At 37.2% G+C, this 25,085-nt stretch overlaps 1 protein-coding gene across 1 annotated transcript in view; it reads left to right on the top strand.

Moving 5' to 3' along the window:
• LOC116603942 overlaps positions 1-25,085 on the top strand; it is a 56,778-nt gene that overhangs the window by 11,430 nt on the left and 20,263 nt on the right. The window contains exons 10-19 of the mRNA XM_048720034.1: positions 209-337; positions 1,143-1,336; positions 2,384-2,561; positions 4,082-4,178; positions 5,778-5,914; positions 6,286-6,494; positions 7,127-7,346; positions 7,585-7,757; positions 8,039-8,404; positions 21,285-24,865. Of these exons, the coding sequence (XP_048575991.1) occupies positions 209-337; positions 1,143-1,336; positions 2,384-2,561; positions 4,082-4,178; positions 5,778-5,914; positions 6,286-6,494; positions 7,127-7,346; positions 7,585-7,757; positions 8,039-8,404; positions 21,285-24,865 (5,284 nt within the window). The remainder of the gene's footprint in view (positions 1-208; positions 338-1,142; positions 1,337-2,383; positions 2,562-4,081; positions 4,179-5,777; positions 5,915-6,285; positions 6,495-7,126; positions 7,347-7,584; positions 7,758-8,038; positions 8,405-21,284; positions 24,866-25,085) is intronic.

Here is a 25,085-nt window from a genome sequence, read left to right as displayed (position 1 = left end):
ATTATGACTGTTTCTGATCGGGATTGTGTTCATTATCAGATTCCCCCATGAATTTCTATGTTGGTACACTTTTTACGTGTTTTGTATTATGACTGTTTCTAGTCGGGATTGTGTCTATGATCAAATTCCCCATGAATTTCGATGTTGGTACACTTGTCCCGTGTTTTGTATTATGACTGTTTCTGATCGGGATTGTGTCCATTATCAGATTCCCCCATGAATTTCGATGTTGGACAGCTTTCCCTGCGCGATTACTCATTCACTGCGTCATCAAGCTTCAATGGTACCCCTCCCCACCACGCTAGACTCGGAGTTCAACAAACTGCGGACGACTCAGGTATGGATAGAACGCATCTAATGGCCATTCCAGCTATAAGCTTGCGCGCGCACTCACCATGGGAACGTACCTCAACTACCGGCATGCAGCGCGCGCTTCGTTTGATGTAAGCTTAAAAAAGCGCGCGCTGCATTCTGGTAGTTGAGGTAGATTTCTATGGTTATGCGCGCGCAAACATATAGCTGGAATGGCCTATTATCTCAGCGAGTTTAGGGGTTCAAAGAGGTTACGATGACGTTCAACAATCTTCACTTAAAATGGCGTCTGGATTGGAAACCTTGGAATGGGCGGTTTCATGATGATGTATTAAAGAAAGCACCACTACTACTCAGAATCCCTAAGCCATCCCTTAGGGGGTGTTGAAGGATTTTTGCGATTTTGCCATCTCTTAGGGTATAAAATTCGTTTTTTTCCGATTCAGTTATCTCTTAGGGTATAAAATTCGACCAATTACTATTCCTAAGGGGATGTTTAACGTTTTGTTTTCCAGATTCTGCCATCTTTTAGGGTTAAAAATTCATTCGACCACACCCAATTTGATATCTCTTAGGGTTGAGAATTTCACGCCCAAAGTTACCTCCCTTAGGGTTAAACTCGATTTTGACGACGATCACCCCCGTCTGTTTTTCCTCGGATTCCCCCTCCACCACCCCCCACCCCGGGCTCAGAATACTCCCACAAAGTTTTCTTTCCAATGCAATTATATGTAACAAAAATTGATTGCTTGAACTAGTCGTCGAGCCGCATCTTGTCTCAGATGCCTTTGCCGCAACTTAGGTGTTGCTCTTGTTGTTGTTTATCCCAGGTGCCTGGGGACCAGCTGAAGCCTTTGTGGGCCAGTACCTCCACCTTGACCTCATGTCCGTCGTGTCAATCTATGGTCTAACAACCCAAGGGCGAGAAAGCACAGTTAAACCCCAATGGGTGAAGACTTACCGGTTATCGTACTCCACAGACCGCCAAACATGGAAAGACCACACAGTCAACGGTTCTGTAACGGTGAGAAGATGCTCAAGCGAATGAGTTTGGGTCTTAGAATGCTCGCCTTTTCGCAGCTTTCACAGCTTTATTGATAAAATCCGTTACATAGAAGCCTGCTTATAAGGCCTAACGTAACTGGCTGAATAACCTCATTGTTCTATCGTTTTCCCGTTCTACTGTTCCCCCCCCCCCCTCCATTGTTTTGTCTGTGGTGCATCAATCCAATGAGGTGTAATCTTCTGAGAGCTACTACACGACCCAATAAAATGCTTGAGATACTCGAGGAAGTTACCTTATCAGCTGCAGGAAAGAATGCTAAAGCCCCATCTCCACTCACAATTTTTATTTGCTAGTGTATATGGAGCAAAGTCGTCAATTTTTGTTCAGCAACTATTGTTGCTCAAAAGCTGACAGGTTTGCTTTTTCTCGGCAATTAAAAATTGTCACACATGAAAATTTGCTAGTGTAGATGCCAACAAATATATAGTTGTAAACTAAAAATTGTCAACAAAAAATTGCTAGTGTAGATGGGGCTTAAACATTTCCACTTCTCAATTCTGTACTTCTCAAGTCTGTACTTAAGAATTGTTAACACGTTACACTACTATCTCCTTCTTCCATTCTGGAAATCTTTAATCTTGGAAGAGCGTCTGCGTCAAATACCTTAAAGGGGCAGTGTCATAGAAAGAGTTTTGCAATAGCTCTCTGGCCCGGACACAATGGATTTCAGTCAAATTCTAATACTGACTTATGTGCCTTTGGCACATGTGGGAGACTTAAATTCAAAGTAAATGACCATTAACTGTCAATAAGCATAGTTTTCAATAAAATATTGCATATTATTTTAACAAGGCATTGATAGCTTAAAGTTCAACTGTTTGTAGACAATTAAAAGCCTATAATAAACACTGACTCCAGACATGCGCAGTACCATGACGCTGCCCCTTAAAAGCGATATTGGTCATCGCACCTCTCAGCTGCTGTTTCAAGCCATTTTTTTTTTGTAAAGGACTATTTATGTGATTTTATCGACATTCTTCGAAGTACGTGTTTATCTCCTTTCAGATTCAAGCGAACGTCGACACCTCAACTCTGGTGTCGATTATTCTTTGCGAAGTGGAGGCGCGGTTCCTGAGAATATATCCCTTGACGTGGTCTGGCTGGCCTTCCATGAGAGTCGCGGTTCTTGTTAATATCAGTGGATCTAACGAGGGCGGGGCTAAGCAAGGCTGGGTTGATGAAGGTATTTCATGACAGATTCAGACGGTTCTTGTTAATATCAGTGGATCTAACGAAGGCGGGGCTAAGCAAGGCCGGGTTGATGAAGGTATTTCATGACAGCTTCAGACGGTTCTTGTTAATATCAGTGGATCTAACGAAGGCGGGGCTAAGCAAGGCTGTGTTGATGAAGGTATTTCATGACAGATTCAGACGGTTCTTGTTAATATCAGTGGATCTAACGAAGGCTGGGCTAAGCAAGGCTGGGTTGATGAAGGTATTTCATGACCGATTCAGACGGTTCTTGTTAATATCACTGGATCTAACGAGGGCGGGACTAAGCGAGGCTGGGTTGATGATGGTATATCATGACAGATTCAGACGGTTCTTGTTAATATCAGTGCATCTAACGAAGGCGGGGCTAAGCAAGGCTGGGTTGATGAAGGTATTTCATGACAGAATCAGACGGTTCTTGTTAATATCAGTGCATCGAACGAAGGCGGGGCTAAACAAGGCTGGGTTGATGAAGGTATTTCATGACAGCTTCAGACGGTTCTTGTTAATATCAGTGGATCTAACGAAGGAGGGGCTAAGCAAGGCTGGGTTGATGAAGGTATTTCATGACAGATTCAGACGGTTCTTGTTAATATCACTGGATCTAACGAGGGCGGGACTAAGCGAGGCTGGGTTGATGATGGTATATCATGACAGATTCAGACGATTCTTGTTAATATCAGTGCATCTAACGAAGGCGGGGCTAAACAAGGCTGGGTTGATGAAGGTATTTCATGATAGATTCAGACGGTTCTTGTTAATATCAGTGCATCTAACGAAGGCGGGGCTAAGCAAGGTTGGGTTGATGAAGGTATTTCATGACAGATTCAGACGGTTCTTGTTAATATCAGTGCATCTAACGAAGGCGGAGCTAACAAGGCTGGGTTGATGAAGGTATTTCATGACAGATTCAGACGGTTCTTGTTAATATCAGTGGATCTGACGAAGGCGGGGCTAAGCAAAGCTGGGTTGAAGGTATTTCATGACAGATTCAGACGGTTATTGTTAATACCAGTGGATCTAACGAAAGGGGAGGGTAAGCAAGGCTGGGTTGATGAAGGTATTTCATGACAGAATCAGACGGTTCTTGTTAATATCAGTGGATCTAACGAGGGCGGGGCTAAGCAGGCTGGGTTGATGAAGGTATTTCATGACCGATTCAGACGGTTCTTGTTAATATCAGTGGATCTAACGAAGGCGGGGCTAAGCAAGGCTGGGTTGATGAAGGTATTTCATGAGAGATTCAGACAGAAAATGGACAAACAGAAAGACTGACAGAAAGATACACATAAGGAAATATAGACAGAAAGAAAGACGTGCGGATGTCAGATAGACAATTGCGTAGGCAGACAAGAGGCGGATGCAAAGAATGAATAAGCGGACGGTCGGGTGACAGACATTCAGGCAAGAAAAGAGAGAGAAGGATAGACGTGCGGACACATCAAAGCGCTATGTAAAATTTGACTATCGCATTTCGTCTTACCGTTTCAGTTAAGGTTCCGAGCTTTATAGGCTGCATGAAAGGCATAACAGTGACCCCTGTCTATGACGTAGAAACCTACAAAATGACACCTACAAGCTGTCTTCGGTAAGTTGGGGGGATTCCACCTACAAAATGTCATCTACAAGCTGTCTTTGGTAAGTTGGGGGGATTCCACCTACAAAATGTCATCTACAAGCTGTCTTTGGTAAGTTGGGGGGGATTCCACCTACAAAATGTTATCTACAAGCTGTCTTTGGTAGTTTGGGGGGATTCCACCTACAAAATGTTATCTACAAGCTGTCTTCGGTAACTTGGGGGGATTCCACCTACAAAATGTCATCTACAAGCTGTCTTTGGTAAGTTGGGGGATTCCACCTACAAAATGTTATCTACAAGCTGTCTTCGGTAAGTTGGGGGGATTCAACCTACAAAATGTTATCTACAAGCTGTCTTTGGTAAGTTGGGGGGATTCCACCTACAAAATGTTATCTACAAGCTGTCTGGTAAGTTGGAGGGATTCCACCTACAAAATGTTATCTACAAGCTGTCTTTGGTAAGTTGGGGGATTCCACCTACAAAATGTTATCTACAAGCTGTCTTCGGTAAGTTGGGGGGATTCCACCTACAAAATGTTATCTACAAGCTGTCTTCGGTAAGTTGGGGGGATTCCACCTACAAAATGTTATCTACAAGCTGTCTTCGGGAAGTTGTGGGGAATTCAACCTACAAAATGTCATCTACAAGCTGTCTTCGGTAAGTTGGGGGGAATTCTACCTACAAAATGACACGTACAAGCTGTCGGCCTTGATAAGTTAGGGGGAATTCTACCTACAAAATGACACGTACAAGCTGTCGGCCTTGATAAGTTAGGGGGAATTCTACCTACAAAATGACACGTACAAGCTGTCGGCCTTGGTAAGTTGGGGGGAATTCTACCTACAAAATGACACGTACAAGCTGTCGGCCTTGATAAGTTAGGGGGAATTCTACCTACAAAATGACACGTACAAGCTGTCGGCCTTGATAAGTTAGGGGGAATTCTACCTACAAAATGACACGTACAAGCTGTCGGCCTTGGTAAGTTGGGGGGATTCCACCTAAAAATGACACATACAAGCTATCGGCCTTGATAAGTTAGGGGGAATTCTACCTACAAAATGACACGTACAAGCTGTCGGCCTTGGTAAGTTAGGGGGAATTCTACCTACAAAATGACACGTACAAGCTGTCGGCCTTGGTAAGTTGAGGGGATTCTACCTACAAGCAGTCTTCGGTAAGTTGGGGGGATTCTACCTACAAAATGACACGTACAAGCTGTCGGCCTTGGTAAGTTTGGGGGGATTCTACCTACAAAATGACACGTACAGGCTGTTGGCCTTGATAAGTTAGGGGGAATTCTACCTACAAAATGACACGTACAAGCTGTCGGCCTTGATAAGTTAGGGGGAATTCTACCTACAAAATGACACTTACAAACTCTCGGCCTTGGTAAGTTGGGGGGATTCCACCTAAAAAATGACACATACAAGCTATCGGCCTCGGTAAGTTGGGGGGATTCCACCTAAAAATGACACGTACAAGCTGTCGGCCTTGGTAAGTTGGATCGGATTCCACCTAACCATTCTGGCAATCGCCTTATTGCTGAAGAGGAAAGAATTTTTATCAGTATCAGTTCGATAAGGAATCCATTTTTGTCATATTTAGATCGTGCTCATTAACGAGCTCGACATATGCTGCAGTCAGTAGAGGTCAGCGGTGTTTCTGCGCAATGGCGGTCACTTCGATTGGGCCGAAAGAGCGCTGTCATGAGCCTTGTACAGGAGATCAATCATTAAAATGCGGTAAGACGACGTTATGGAATTCAATAAATGAAATACTCTTGGATCATGTATACATAACATTATGAAAATCTAGAGTATGTTAGTTGATTTATTGTTCTGAATAAATATCTGAAAAACGTAGTAGAACTCTGGTTTGTCAGGCGAAAAATACAACAGACGGAAAACCTGGTATGACCCTAACAGGAGTGGGGTAGTATTTTCGAATTGGATAAACGTTTCTTGAGCTAGGCATGCATAAGAGGTACAGGATCAGATTGGGTAAACGTACTAATTCGGTCCACTTGAGGATGGGATGTCCCATTAAAATGACGTTCAGGCTTTTTGTGTCGAATCCGACCCTGATTTTGACTTTCATATCCGCCCCTTTTCAGGTGGATTTGATTACTACAGCGTCTATGAGACGAAAGAGGCGCTGACTGAAGAGTTCACGGTCACCCTGCCTGCGTCTACAGTGGTCTTTGAGAAGTTTGAGTTGACCTCGAACCGAGTGCCATTTCTTCTGGACTATGGAGACGGATCGCAGTACGCGCTCAACAAATCCTCCGTTCAGTTTTTCTTCTCGTATATTGGTGAACAGTCGGTATGTGTGTCACTATGTCACTTTGTAGTATATATATGCCTCTGCGCGCTGATTGATTCTTGGGTAGGAAAATTTGGAAATCATATAATTGTAACTTTAAAAAAAAAGACAATAAAATCTTTGTCGATATTAAGCTCTGTGTAAACAGCGTTGATATCAGTCAGCTTACTTGCAACTAGAAAGTGAAAATGTTGGCAAAGTACATGGCGTTTAAACAGCGCGATATCATAGCCAGCTTACTGGCAACAGGAAAGATAAAATGTTGGCAAACTACAGAAAAAGCATCAGCCCGCATTTCGATCAGTTGGCCACAAGACAAAGGAAATCCTGGCGAACAACTCCACAGCACTCCCTAACATGAAGTTCAAAAATAGCCAGCACTGTTTGCACTGAGCTCCTTATGTTGTGAAATTGCTATTGTCTACTTAATTTTATTTTTTTTATTTTATTGAAATGTTGCGAATAATAACATACCTACATGAACTATACATAAATAGGATATGAAAACTTAAGAAAAATACACTTACAATATTATATTATACTACACTAATTACACTACATATATTTGTCCACTTTATTCCAGCCTGTTTGGTTAGAGAGATTAAAATACCCCCACGTTTGGATATTTGCAGGTTTACCTCACAGCATCGACTGGTACCTACAGCATTGTCGAGCTTTACACTTTCAAGGAATCAGTCGTCTCGGCCGAGGTCAGCGGACTGCAGCTTGAGTGTTCGACTGTCGAGGTCGCTCTAGAGCCGTTTACCTGCTTTATCTCGGTTACCACGGGGTCAAATATCTCCCTGGAAACATCCTTGAATGACGAAGCACCGGTGATCGATGCAATGGATTGTGAGTGAGAGAAGTGTCATGTGCCCTGTTTAAGATACACTATTGAAGGCAGTAAAGGCACGAGGGCCTAGTTACGCGGAAAAGGTTTCGGTTGACGTCACATCATCAACCACGGTGAACCCGAAACACCACAAAAAAATAACGTGGAACACAAACCACTAAACTGCGAAATTGACCTACATCTTTTTCATTTCTAATTTCCCTTATCTCTTTATTTCTCTTTTTTCTTCCTTCAAAGCTCCACTGACGATGGTAGCTGGCCCGTCCTCTGCACCCGAGTCTCGCTCCCCGTCTGACGGAGATGTTGGCGCAAACAGGACCTTCCTCTTGCCCGGATCCTACTTCAGCGAGTCTGGCTACCTTAAGACATTTGCTGTGGACGGCTACAAGCCTGGGGTAGTCAAGTTTCAGGTGAGAGTTCTTCGCATCAAGGACAACGGTACCTTTATTGAGGGGACAACCTCTATAAAGTGGCCACCCCCCAAAGTCTCAAAACATTGGTCACTCCAACTCTTTATTTTATACCTCTGTTAACCGACCACCTCCATTAAGCGGCCATAGAAACAATTAAGGGGACAACCTCCATAAATCGGACACTTCCCAAGGTCTCAAAACATTGGTCACTCAAACTCTTTATTTTGTACCTCTGTTAAACACTAACCATAGTATTCAAATTGATTGACACTTTGCAGATCTTCCGTCCAATCTGCAAAGCTGCCGACGAAGTGGAATACTGCTACGTCGACGGTAATTGCACAAATTCGGTTCCATCGTGCTCCCTCACTTCCGTCCCTCCTGCCGACTGCCCGAGTGCTACTACCAAGTTCAGCTTATCCTCGTCCCAGTGCGTCGAGAACACCCTGGTCTGTCCTGCTGTAGATGTACCCCCACCGACGGCATCGCTTACGTCTTCTTATGAAGTAGTGCACGAGCGAGTGGTGTCTGTCAAGGAAGGCTTGCAGGTCTTCCTGGCAAAGGAGAACACTGCGGATCCAGATTTTATGGTCCGTGCTGGGGACCTGTTGGGACTGGGTTTACCTGCTATTATTGGTGCAGAGGTGAGTGTCCACAACAGACATAACAAGACATATATCACATCACATAATACCATACGAGAAATATATCACATCACATAATACCATACGAGAAATATATCACATGACATAATACCATACGAGAAATATATCACATGACATAATACCATACGAGAAATATATCACATCACATGATACCATACGAGAAATATATCACATGACATAATACCATACGAGAAATATATCACATCACATAATACCATACGAGAAATATATCACATGACATAATACCATACGAGAAATATATCACATCACATGATACCATACGAGAAATATATCACATGACATAATACCATACGAGAAATATATCACATGACATAATACCATACGAGACATATATCACATGACATAATACCATACGAGACATATATCACATCACATAATACCATACGAGACATATATCACATGACATAATACCATACGAGAAATATATCACATGACATAATACCATACGAGAAATATATCACATGACATAATACCATACGAGACATATATCACATGACATAATACCATACGAGAAATATATCACATGACATAATACCATACGAGACATATCACATGACATAATATCATACGAGACATATATCACATGACATAATACCATACGAGAAATATATCACATGACATAATACCATACGAGAAATATATCACATGACATAATACCATACGAGAAATATATCACATCACATAATACCATACGAGAAATATATCACATGACATAATACCATACGAGAAATATATCACATCACATAATACCATACGAGAAATATATCACATCACATGATACCATACGAGAAATATATCACATGACATAATACCATACGAGAAATATATCACATCACATAATACCATACGAGAAATATATCACATGACATAATACCATACGAGAAATATATCACATCACATGATACCATACGAGAAATATATCACATGACATAATACCATACGAGAAATATATCACATGACATAATACCATACGAGACATATATCACATGACATAATACCATACGAGACATATATCACATCACATAATACCATACGAGACATATATCACATGACATAATACCATACGAGAAATATATCACATGACATAATACCATACGAGAAATATATCACATGACATAATACCATACGAGACATATATCACATGACATAATACCATACGAGAAATATATCACATGACATAATACCATACGAGACATATCACATGACATAATATCATACGAGACATATATCACATGACATAATACCATACGAGAAATATATCACATGACATAATACCATACGAGAAATATATCACATGACATAATACCATACGAGAAATATATCACATCACATAATACCATACGAGAAATATATCACATGACATAATACCATACGAGAAATATATCACATCACATAATACCATACGAGAAATATATCACATCACATAATACCATACGAGACATATATCACATGACATGATACCATACGAGACATATATCACATGACATGATACCATACGAGACATGTATCACATGACATGATACCATACGAGACATATATCGCATGACATGATACCATACGAGACATATATCACATGACATAATACCATACGAGAAATATATCACATCACATAATACCATACGAGAAATATATTACATCACATAATACCATACGAGAAATATATCACATCACATAATACCATACGAGAAATATATCACATCACATAATACCATACGAAAAATATATCACATGATACCATACGAGAAATATATCACATGACATAATACCATACGAGAAATATATCACATCACATAATACCATACGAGAAATATATCACATCACATAATACCATACGAGAAATATATCACATGATACCATACGAGAAATATATCACATCACATGATACCATACGAGAAATATATCACATGACATAATACCATACGAGAAATATATCACATGACATAATACCATACGAGAAATATATCACATCACATGATACCATACGAGAAATATATCACATGATACCATACGAGAAATATATCACATGATACCATACGAGAAATATATCACATGACATAATACCATACGAGAAATATATCACATGACATAATACCATACGAGAAATATATCACATGACATGATACCATACGAGAAATATATCACATCACATGATGCCATACGAGAAATATATCACATCACATAATACCATACGAGAAATATATCACATGACATAATACCATACGAGAAATATATCACATCACATGATACCATACGAGAAATATATCACATCACATAATACCATACGAGAAATATATCACATAATACCATACGAGAAATATATCACATCACATAATACCATACGAGAAATATATCACATCACATAATACCATACGAGAAATATATCACATCACATAATACCATACGAGAAATATATCACATCACATAATACCATACGAGAAATATATCACATGATACCATACGAGAAATATATCACATCACATGATACCATACGAGAAATATATCACATGACATAATACCATACGAGAAATATATCACATGACATAATACCATACGAGAAAAATATCACAACACATGATACCATACGAGAAATATATCACATCACATAATACCATACGAGAAAAATTTCACATGACATAATACCATACGAGAAATATATCACATCACATAATACCATACGAGAAATATATCACATGACATAATACCATACGAGAAATCTATCACATGACATAATGCCATACGAGAAATATATAACATTACTTATTACCATACGAGACATATATCGCATGACATAATACCATACGAGAAATATATCACATGACATAATACCATACGAGACATATATCACCTGACATAATACCATACGAGACATATATCACCTGACATAATACCATACGAGAAATCTATCACATGACATAATACCATACGAGAAATAAATCACATGACATATTACCATACGAGAAATATATCACATGACTTATTACCATACGAGACATATATCACATGACATAATACCATACGAGAAATATATCACATGACATAATACCATACGAGAAATATATCACATGACATAATACCATACGAGAAATATATCACATGACATAATACCATACGAGAAATATATCACATGACATAATACCATACGAAAAATATATCATATGACATGATACCATACGAGACATATATCATATGACATAATTACATACGAGACATATATCACATGACATAATAGCATACAAGAAATATATCACATGACATAATATCATACGAGACATATATCACATCACATAATACCATACGAGAAATATATCACATGACATAATACCATACGAGAAATATATCATATGACATGATACCATACGAGACATATATCACATGACGTAATTACATACGAGACATATATCACATGACATAATAGCATACAAGAAATATATCACATGACATAATATCATACGAGACATATATCAATCACATAATACCATACGAGAAATATATCACATGACATAATACCATACGAGACATATATCACATGATGTGATACCATACGAGACATATATCACATGACAAAATACCATACGAGACATATATCACATGACATACTACCATACGATATATATATCACATGACATAATACCATACGAGACATATATCACATCACATAATACCATACGAGAAATATATCACATGACATAATACCATACGAGACATATATCACATGACATACTACCATACGATATATATATCACATGACATAATACCATACGAGACATATATCACATCACATAATACCATACGAAAAATATATCACATGACATAATACCATACGAGACATATATCACCTGACATAATATCATACGAGACATATATCACATCACATAATACCATACGAGAAATATATCACATGACATAATACCATACGAGACATATATCACATGACATAATACCATACGAGACATATATCACATCACATAATACCATACGAGACATATATCACATGACATAATACCATACGAGAAATATATCACATGACATAATACCATACGAGAAATATATCACATGACATAATACCATACGAGACATATATCACATGACATAATACCATACGAGAAATATATCACATGACATAATACCATACGAGACATATCACATGACATAATATCATACGAGACATATATCACATGACATAATACCATACGAGAAATATATCACATGACATAATACCATACGAGAAATATATCACATGACATAATACCATACGAGAAATATATCACATCACATAATACCATACGAGAAATATATCACATGACATAATACCATACGAGAAATATATCACATCACATAATACCATACGAGAAATATATCACATCACATAATACCATACGAGACATATATCACATGACATGATACCATACGAGACATATATCACATGACATGATACCATACGAGACATATATCACATGACATGATACCATACGAGACATATATCGCATGACATGATACCATACGAGACATATATCACATGACATAATACCATACGAGAAATATATCACATCACATAATACCATACGAGAAATATATTACATCACATAATACCATACGAGAAATATATCACATGACATACTACCATACGAGAAATATATCACATGACATAATACCATACGAAAAATATATCACATGATACCATACGAGAAATATATCACATGACATAATACCATACGAGAAATATATCACATCACATAATACCATACGAGAAATATATCACATCACATAATACCATACGAGAAATATATCACATGATACCATACGAGAAATATATCACATCACATGATACCATACGAGAAATATATCACATGACATAATACCATACGAGAAATATATCACATGACATAATACCATACGAGAAATATATCACATCACATGATACCATACGAGAAATATATCACATGATACCATACGAGAAATATATCACATGATACCATACGAGACATATCACATGACATAATACCATACGAGAAATATATCACATGACATAATACCATACGAGAAATATATCACATGACATGATACCATACGAGAAATATATCACATCACATGATGCCATACGAGAAATATATCACATCACATAATACCATACGAGAAATATATCACATGACATAATACCATACGAGAAATATATCACATCACATGATACCATACGAGAAATATATCACATCACATAATACCATACGAGAAATATATCACATAATACCATACGAGAAATATATCACATCACATAATACCATACGAGAAATATATCACATCACATAATACCATACGAGAAATATATCACATCACATAATACCATACGAGAAATATATCACATCACATAATACCATACGAGAAATATATCACATGATACCATACGAGAAATATATCACATCACATGATACCATACGAGAAATATATCACATGACATAATACCATACGAGAAATATATCACATGACATAATACCATACGAGAAAAATATCACAACACATGATACCATACGAGAAATATATCACATCACATAATACCATACGAGAAAAATTTCACATGACATAATACCATACGAGAAATATATCACATCACATAATACCATACGAGAAATATATCACATGACATAATACCATACGAGAAATCTATCACATGACATAATGCCATACGAGAAATATATAACATTACTTATTACCATACGAGACATATATCGCATGACATAATACCATACGAGAAATATATCACATGACATAATACCATACGAGACATATATCACCTGACATAATACCATACGAGACATATATCACCTGACATAATACCATACGAGAAATCTATCACATGACATAATACCATACGAGAAATAAATCACATGACATATTACCATACGAGAAATATATCACATGACTTATTACCATACGAGACATATATCACATGACATAATACCATACGAGAAATATATCACATGACATAATACCATACGAGAAATATATCACATGACATAATACCATACGAGAAATATATCACATGACATAATACCATACGAGAAATATATCACATGACATAATACCATACGAGAAATATATCATATGACATGATACCATACGAGACATATATCATATGACATAATTACATACGAGACATATATCACATGACATAATAGCATACAAGAAATATATCACATGACATAATATCATACGAGACATATATCACATCACATAATACCATACGAGAAATATATCACATGACATAATACCATACGAGAAATATATCATATGACATGATACCATACGAGACATATATCACATGACGTAATTACATACGAGACATATATCACATGACATAATAGCATACAAGAAATATATCACATGACATAATATCATACGAGACATATATCAATCACATAATACCATACGAGAAATATATCACATGACATAATACCATACGAGACATATATCACATGATGTGATACCATACGAGACATATATCACATGACAAAATACCATACGAGACATATATCACATGACATACTACCATACGATATATATATCACATGACATAATACCATACGAGACATATATCACATCACATAATACCATACGAGAAATATATCACATGACATAATACCATACGAGACATATATCACATGACATACTACCATACGATATATATATCACATGACATAATACCATACGAGACATATATCACATCACATAATACCATACGAAAAATATATCACATGACATAATACCATACGAGACATATATCACATGACATAATATCATACGAGACATATATCACATCACATAATACCATACGAGAAATATATCACATGACATAATATCATACGAGACATATATCGCATGACATAATACCATACGAGACATATCACATGACATAATACCATACGAGAAATATGTCACATGACATAATACCATACGAGACATATATCACATGACATAATACCATACGAGAAATATATCATATGACATGATACCATACGAGACATATATCACATGACATAATTACATACGAGACATATATCACATGACATAATAGCATACAAGAAATATATCACATGACATAATATCATACGAGACATATATCACATCACATAATACCATACGAGAAATATATCACATGACATAATACCATACGAGAAATATATCATATGACATGATACCATACGAGACATATATCACATGACATAATTACATACGAGACATATATCACATGACATAATAGCATACAAGAAATATATCACATGACATAATATCATACGAGACATATATCACATCACATAATACCATACGAGAAATATATCACATGACATAATACCATACGAGACATATATCACATGATGTGATACCATACGAGACATATATCACATGACAAAATACCATACGAGACATATATCACATGACATACTACCATACGAGAAATATATCACATGACATAATACCATACGAGACATATATCACATCACATAATACCATACGAGAAATATATCACATGACATAATACCATACGAGACATATATCACATGACATACTACCATACGATATATATATCACATGACATAATACCATACGAGACATATATCACATCACATAATACCATACGAAAAATATATCACATGACATAATACCATACGAGACATATATCACATGACATAATATCATACGAGACATATATCACATCACATAATACCATACGAGAAATATATCACATGACATAATATCATACGAGACATATATCGCATGACATAATACCATACGAGACATATCACATGACATAATACCATACGAGAAATATGTCACATGACATAATACCATACGAGACATATATCACATGACATAATATTATTCGAGACATATATCACATGACATGATACCATACGAGACATATATCGCATGACATGATACCATACGAGACATATATCACATGACATAATACCATACGAGAAATATATCACATCACATAATACCATACGAGAAATATATCACATCACATAATACCATACGAGAAATATATCACATCACATAATACCATACGAGAAATATATCACATCACATAATACCATACGAAAAATATATCACATGATACCATACGAGAAATATATCACATCACATGATACCATACGAGAAATATATCACATGACATAATACCATACGAGAAATATATCACATCACATAATACCATACGAGAAATATATCACATCACATAATACCATACGAGAAATATATCACATGATACCATACGAGAAATATATCACATCACATGATACCATACGAGAAATATATCACATGACATAATACCATACGAGAAATATATCACATGACATAATACCATACGAGAAATATATCACATCACATGATACCATACGAGAAATATATCACATGATACCATACGAGAAATATATCACATCACATGATACCATACGAGAAATATATCACATCACATAATACCATACGAGAAATATATCACATGACATAATACCATACGAGAAATATATCACATCACATGATACCATACGAGAAATATATCACATCACATAATACCATACGAGAAATATATCACATGACATAATACCATACGAGAAATATATCACATCACATGATACCATACGAGAAATATATCACATCACATAATACCATACGAGAAATATATCACATAATACCATACGAGAAATATATCACATCACATAATACCATACGAGAAATATATCACATCACATAATACCATACGAGAAATATATCACATCACATAATACCATACGAGAAATATATCACATCACATAATACCATACGAGAAATATATCACATGATACCATACGAGAAATATATCACATCACATGATACCATACGAGAAATATATCACATGACATAATACCATACGAGAAATATATCACATGACATAATACCATACGAGAAATATATCACATCACATGATACCATACGAGAAATATATCACATCACATAATACCATACGAGAAATATATCACATGACATAATACCATACGAGAAATATATCACATCACATGATACCATACGAGAAATATATCACATCACATAATACCATACGAGAAATATATCACATAATACCATACGATAAATATATCACATCACATAATACCATACGAGAAATATATCACATCACATAATACCATACGAGAAATATATCACATGATACCATACGAGAAATATATCACATCACATGATACCATACGAGAAATATATCACATGACATAATACCATACGAGAAATATATCACATGACATAATACCATACTAGAAATATATCACATCACATGATACCATACGAGAAATATATCACATGATACCATACGAGAAATATATCACATCACATGATACCATACGAGAAATATATCACATCACATAATACCATACGAGAAATATATCACATGACATAATACCATACGAGAAATATATCACATCACATGATACCATACGAGAAATATATCACATCACATAATACCATACGAGAAATATATCACATGACATAATACCATACGAGAAATATATCACATCACATGATACCATACGAGAAATATATCACATCACATAATACCATACGAGAAATATATCACATAATACCATACGAGAAATATATCACATCACATAATACCATACGAGAAATATATCACATCACATAATACCATACGAGAAATATATCACATCACATAATACCATACGAGAAATATATCACATCACATAATACCATACGAGAAATATATCACATGATACCATACGAGAAATATATCACATCACATGATACCATACGAGAAATATATCACATGACATAATACCATACGAGAAATATATCACATGACATAATACCATACGAGAAATATATCACATCACATGATACCATACGAGAAATATATCACATCACATAATACCATACGAGAAATATATCACATGACATAATACCATACGAGAAATATATCACATCACATGATACCATACGAGAAATATATCACATCACATAATACCATACGAGAAATATATCACATAATACCATACGATAAATATATCACATCACATAATACCATACGAGAAATATATCACATCACATAATACCATACGAGAAATATATCACATGATACCATACGAGAAATATATCACATGATACCATACGAGAAATATATCACATCACATGATACCATACGAGAAATATATCACATGACATAATACCATACGAGAAATATATCACATGACATAATACCATACGAGAAATATATCACATCACATGATACCATACGAGAAATATATCACATCACATAATACCATACGAGAAATATATCACATGACATAATACCATACGAGAAATAAATCACATGACATAATACCATACGAGAAATCTATCACATGACATAATACCATACGAGAAATCTATCACATGACATAATGCCATACGAGAAATATATAACATTACTTATTACCATACGAGACATATATCACATGACATAATACCATACGAGAAATATATCACATGACATAATACCATACGAGACATATATCACCTGACATAATACCATACGAGAAATCTATCACATGACATAATACCATACGAGAAATAAATCACATGACATATTACCATACGAGAAATATATCACATGACTTATTACCATACGAGACATATATCACATGACATAATACCATACGAGAAATATATCACATGACATAATACCATACGAGAAATATATCACATGACATAATACCATACGAGAAATATATCACATGACATAATACCATACGAGAAATATATCACATGACAAAATACCATACGAGACATATATCACATGACATACTACCATACGATATATATATCACATGACATAATACCATACGAGACATATATCACATCACATAATACCATACGAAAAATATATCACATGACATAATACCATACGAGACATATATCACATGACATAATATCATACGAGACATATATCACATCACATAATACCATACGAGAAATATATCACATGACATAATATCATACGAGACATATATCGCATGACATAATACCATACGAGACATATCACATGACATAATACCATACGAGAAATATGTCACATGACATAATACCATACGAGACATATATCACATGACATAATACCATACGAGAAATATATCATATGACATGATACCATACGAGACATATATCACATGACATAATTACATACGAGACATATATCACATGACATACTACCATACGATATATATATCACATGACATAATACCATACGAGACATATATCACATCACATAATACCATACGAGAAATATATCACATGACATAATACCATACGAGAAATATATCATATGACATGATACCATACGAGACATATATCACATGACATAATTACATACGAGACATATATCACATGACATAATAGCATACAAGAAATATATCTCATGACATAATATCATACGAGATATATATCACATCAAATAATACCATACGAGAAATATATCACATGACATAATACCATACGAGACATATATCACATGATGTGATACCATACGAGACATATATCACATGACAAAATACCATACGAGACATATATCACATGACATACTACCATACGATATATATATCACATGACATAATACCATACGAGACATATATCACATCACATAATACCATACGAGAAATATATCACATGACATAATACCATACGAGACATATATCACATGACATACTACCATACGATATATATATCACATGACATAATACCATACGAGACATATATCACATCACATAATACCATACGAAAAATATATCACATGACATAATACCATACGAGACATAAATCACATGACATAATATCATACGAGACATATATCACATCACATAATACCATACGAGAAATATATCACATGACATAATATCATACGAGACATATATCGCATGACATAATACCATACGAGACATATCACATGACATAATACCATACGAGAAATATGTCACATGACATAATACCATACGAGACATATATCACATGACATAATACCATACGAGACATATCACATGACATAATACCATACGAGACATATATCACATGACATAATACCATACGAGACATATATCACATGACATAATACCATACGAGAAATATATCACATGACATAATACCATACGAGACATATTACATGACATAATACCATACGAGACATATATCACATCACATAATACCATACGAGAAATATATCACATGACATAATATCATACGAGACATATATCACATGACATAATATTATTCGAGACATATATCACATGACATGATACCATACGAGACATATATCACATGACATAATACCATACGAGAAATATATCACATGACATAATACCATACGAGAAATACGTCACATGACATAATATCATACGAGAAATATATCACATGAAATAATACCATACGAGAAAAGGGGCTTACTATTCGACTTCTGTCGTTAAGTTGTTGTAACGCTGCGTTTCATACGCTTCATTCAAGGTTGCGCGCTTTTGCCATATATGCTATATTTCAAATGTACGTGTCATTTTAGCAACAAAACATTACCAGGGAGGGTGTACCTTCATAAGCTACAAATTGTCGAGTCTGGAAGGGTCAGTTTTTACCCCTTGAATTGTACATCCCGGAGGTTATTTCCTGGAGAACGTGTACAAGGTTGAAATGTTAACCCACTAAAAGTAAAGTGTAATATGGTTGAATAGTTGATATTTTAATATTTTTCGTGGTATTTTATTTTGCTTTAAATAAAACAAAGACGTCACATACCAACGATAATCTCTAAATATCTCACCAGATATCGTCATTCACCTCAAGCATCGTAGCGAAACTCTGCCCGAACAAGACACTTGAAAAAGGAGAGAGGTTCGCGGTTGGCGCTGACTTCTTCACAGCGGCTCAGCTACCCCACGTGACTGCCACATACGTCATCCCATCAAAGATTAGCCTTGATCTGAATCTAACGTCAGGGGTGTATCTGCTCAAAGCCAGGGTTTTTAATGACGCGTCATCTGTCCAGAACCAGACCTATATAACAGTGACAGAAAGAGTTCAAAATGTGACCTGGGTTTACGATCGCATAGCTACGTTCAATAAGACAATCAACATTACCGTGCTTTCACATCCGGGATATAACGTATCTCACGTTGCTTACATCAACAATGACTCAGCAGTGACGCTCTTCCAGGAACGAGTCTTGGAAAATTTTACGTTCCCAGTGACATATACATCATTGGGAAACACCAGCGTGCTATTGATTGCTGGGAATATTCTTGGATATGTATCGGAGCTGTGTTTTATTCGGGTTTTTCTGCCTGTTGAACTAGTTCGGTTCGTCGACGTTTCACCCACCAAACTCGGTGACACAACCAATATCACTTTTTTTGTTAGTAATGGTATGGATGTGGTCTGTAATATATCTATAACTGATGGATTCTTTGGACAGCTTACGAAAGACTTTGTAAATGGAACCGAGCTGCTCCATACTCCCAGGACATTTCCAGCAATAGGCGAACATTGGACAAATATAACCTGCTACAACCCAGTCAGCTCAGCATTCAGTTCCACTTTGCTCATTGTTGAGAAGGTTATCCTAGGGTTAGTGTGTGGTGTCGTCCACCCGAATCGAGACATCGAAGTGAACGAGACAATAACATTCACGATAACCATCTCACAAGGCACAAACACAAGAACAAACTACAGCCTAGGATACGACGTCATATCGACCAGGAACTTCAGCGCACAGGCTTCGTATGAAATATGGGCATGGTACACGGCAAATATTACTGTGTACAATAACGTAAGTGTCGATAATTGTTCCGTACCTTTTCAAGTGCACAAGCCAGTATTCCCAATCAATATAACGTCGTTGGATTGCATCAATGCAAACTTCTCTACGCCAAGCAATGTCATGATGAACATCTCGTCTGGGAATGACTACCTTTGTGATTACAATTGGGGAGATGGCCAAGTTGAAGCAAATGCCAGCACGTTTTGGACTCTTGGTCAATACGTATCTCATAACTACACAAGTACAGGGTTTTACACACTGAGCGTAGAGTGTGTCAACAGGCTCTATACAGGGACGAGAAGCTCCATATGTCATGTTTTTCACCCTATTACTGATCTTCAGTTTATTGTCCCATCTGGACACGAAGTGGGGACACAGCTTCAAGGGACATTCAACATTGTTCGAGGTACAAACGTAACGTACAACGTCTCATTTGGGAATCTTGTCAATGGAGCCCTGGGTGACGTTGTATACCCCACGTTGACTTTCACACCGGGCGGTCTGGGTGGTAACTTTGTAATTGATGCAGCATATTTTCCTGACATTGGAGTCGCTCAGGCAACGATGTTTGCTATCAACGAAATCTCGGAGGACAGAATTCAATCATTGGTGTATATCGAGAGACCAATCACTAATTACTGCCTAACCTGTCCTAAGCCTTATGTGGAAACACACTCTGAAGTCGAGATGTTCGCTTCCGCTGATACGGGATCTAGAGTAACGATGTTCTGGGATTTCTTGGATGGGAATAATCTAACACAAGAACTAAGCAGAGACTCGTTCGCTTTAAACGGTCACAATGTTACATACATCTACCGTAGTAATGGAACCTTTCTTGTTGAAGCAATGGCGTCGAATCCTTTGGGGAGTTTCTTGGGCAAATGCTATATGTTTGTGCAAAACCCTGTCCAGGGTGTAACATTAACCACCAACTCTCCTCAAATAATACCAACAGGAACAATCGACTATTTATTCAATGTCTCGGTTGGTACGGCTTGCCCAACCAATGCGACCATCGCTATGGTGTACGGGCAAATAGACTCTTTAGTCGCCATCAACATGTTTTCCACACTATTGCATTTCGGGGATGGCTGCAATCGCATGGTCCAGCATAGCATCTCCATTCCTGGGATTTACTGGATCCAAGTGAATTTGTCCAACGCTGTGAGCTCAATGGTCCTTAATACCACTGTTGAGGTTCAGCGATTGATCAAAGGGCTCACCGCGACGGCCTACCACACGGCCGGTGACGTAGGATTTGGGGCGAGGGGGCGTGGCCCTGCTTTGGACACATTTCCCCTGGAGTACCCCATCCTGATTGGAACATCCATCACAGACGGCTCCTATGTTACCTACAGTTTCTACTTTGGCGATGGTACACAGAACGTTACCACAGATACTTCGATCAAGAAGAAGTTTTCAGAAAGAGGGACATACTACATTAAGGTTCGCGCGAAGAATACTCTTAACGAAATGTGGGTTAACTTTACTGTCACCGTCATGGAAGTGAACATTGGAGTTCAGCTGACAAATGATGGCCCGACCAAATGGACAACCCAAACCAGGCTGGACGTCAGCTTGGTACAAATCGGCTACAATTCCTGCTGCCTCGTTGACATTACAAATAACACTTACTTCCTCTTCAAAGACTCTGTAGAAACAGCATGTGACCCTGTATGGACCAACTTGACAAGCGACGTCACAGTTTTCTCCCAAAGACGAGATACCAATTCGTCATGGGAGTTTCAGTTCTGGCAAGTGCATTATTATCTCAGCAAAGTGACTTGTAAGAATACCGTATCTGTCGTAAGGGACTGGAAATACGTCATCGTCCTAGCGCATGCTTGTAAGTTTCCTAAACTCAGCATTCCCGCAATCAGCGCCAGCTGCAAAGTCGCTCGTGTATTTCCTAAATCCTACAAAATAAACATTGCGAGTAAAAACAGCATCGATTGTCTCGATTCGCGAACAACGACATTCGCTTGGACATTAATGACATCAGAAACCCCAGATAATATCTCGAGCTTTCGGTATTACGCACTTCCTGATGGCACAGTTTCTGATCGCGCGACAATGGAGATCCCTGCAGGCGCCTTGAGTTACGGTTATTACCACGCTTGTCTTAATGTCTCCCTTAATCTTTGGCTGGTGGACTCGGCTATATGTGCGTGTATAAAAATAGCTCCTTCCCCTCTGCAGTGCTTCGTTCTAGGGGGAAATGGATGGGAATATCCGGTCAACAAGAGCACGATCTTAAACGGAGCTCTCTCTTACGACCCAGACGTCGACCCGTCTCTCTTCACGCAGAACTTTACGCTTCAATTTTACTGTAAAACGGAAGCAGAGAATTACACTTTCCCGGATGATGGTGACGACGAAGCTGTGGCTGCAGGATCTAGTGGGGGCTGTTTTGGGAAGGGCCCAGGACGACTGCCCTCTAACACTACCCAAATCACGATCCCTCCTGGCACTCTGAAAACCAACACGACCTACGTGTTCAGATACTACTGTGCAAAGGGTCAAAGCAGGGGACATTTTGACGTTAGGCTGCATGCTGTTGAGACAGATCGTCCACACTGTGCTATCATGTAAGCAATGTGATACTAGTACGTTGATGCAGACTTCGTACCCAGGATTTTTCTTCGGGGGTGCGAAATCCAAAAAAGTGGACCTAATTTTTCAGGGGAGTGGGGGGACGTTAGTTTTCTGGAAAAAAAAGATTTATGACATACCCAGACAGATCTATAATGCAGTTTTTGATCGAATTGGCTTATGCTTCATAGTTTTGTATAATTATTGCACGAATGA

Source organism: Nematostella vectensis, chromosome 12 (genome assembly GCF_932526225.1).
Source record: "Nematostella vectensis chromosome 12, jaNemVect1.1, whole genome shotgun sequence".
Taxonomy (NCBI): domain Eukaryota; kingdom Metazoa; phylum Cnidaria; class Anthozoa; order Actiniaria; family Edwardsiidae; genus Nematostella; species Nematostella vectensis.
Note: the sequence above shows the minus strand (reverse complement) of the source record. Positions and strands in the feature narration are given on the sequence as shown.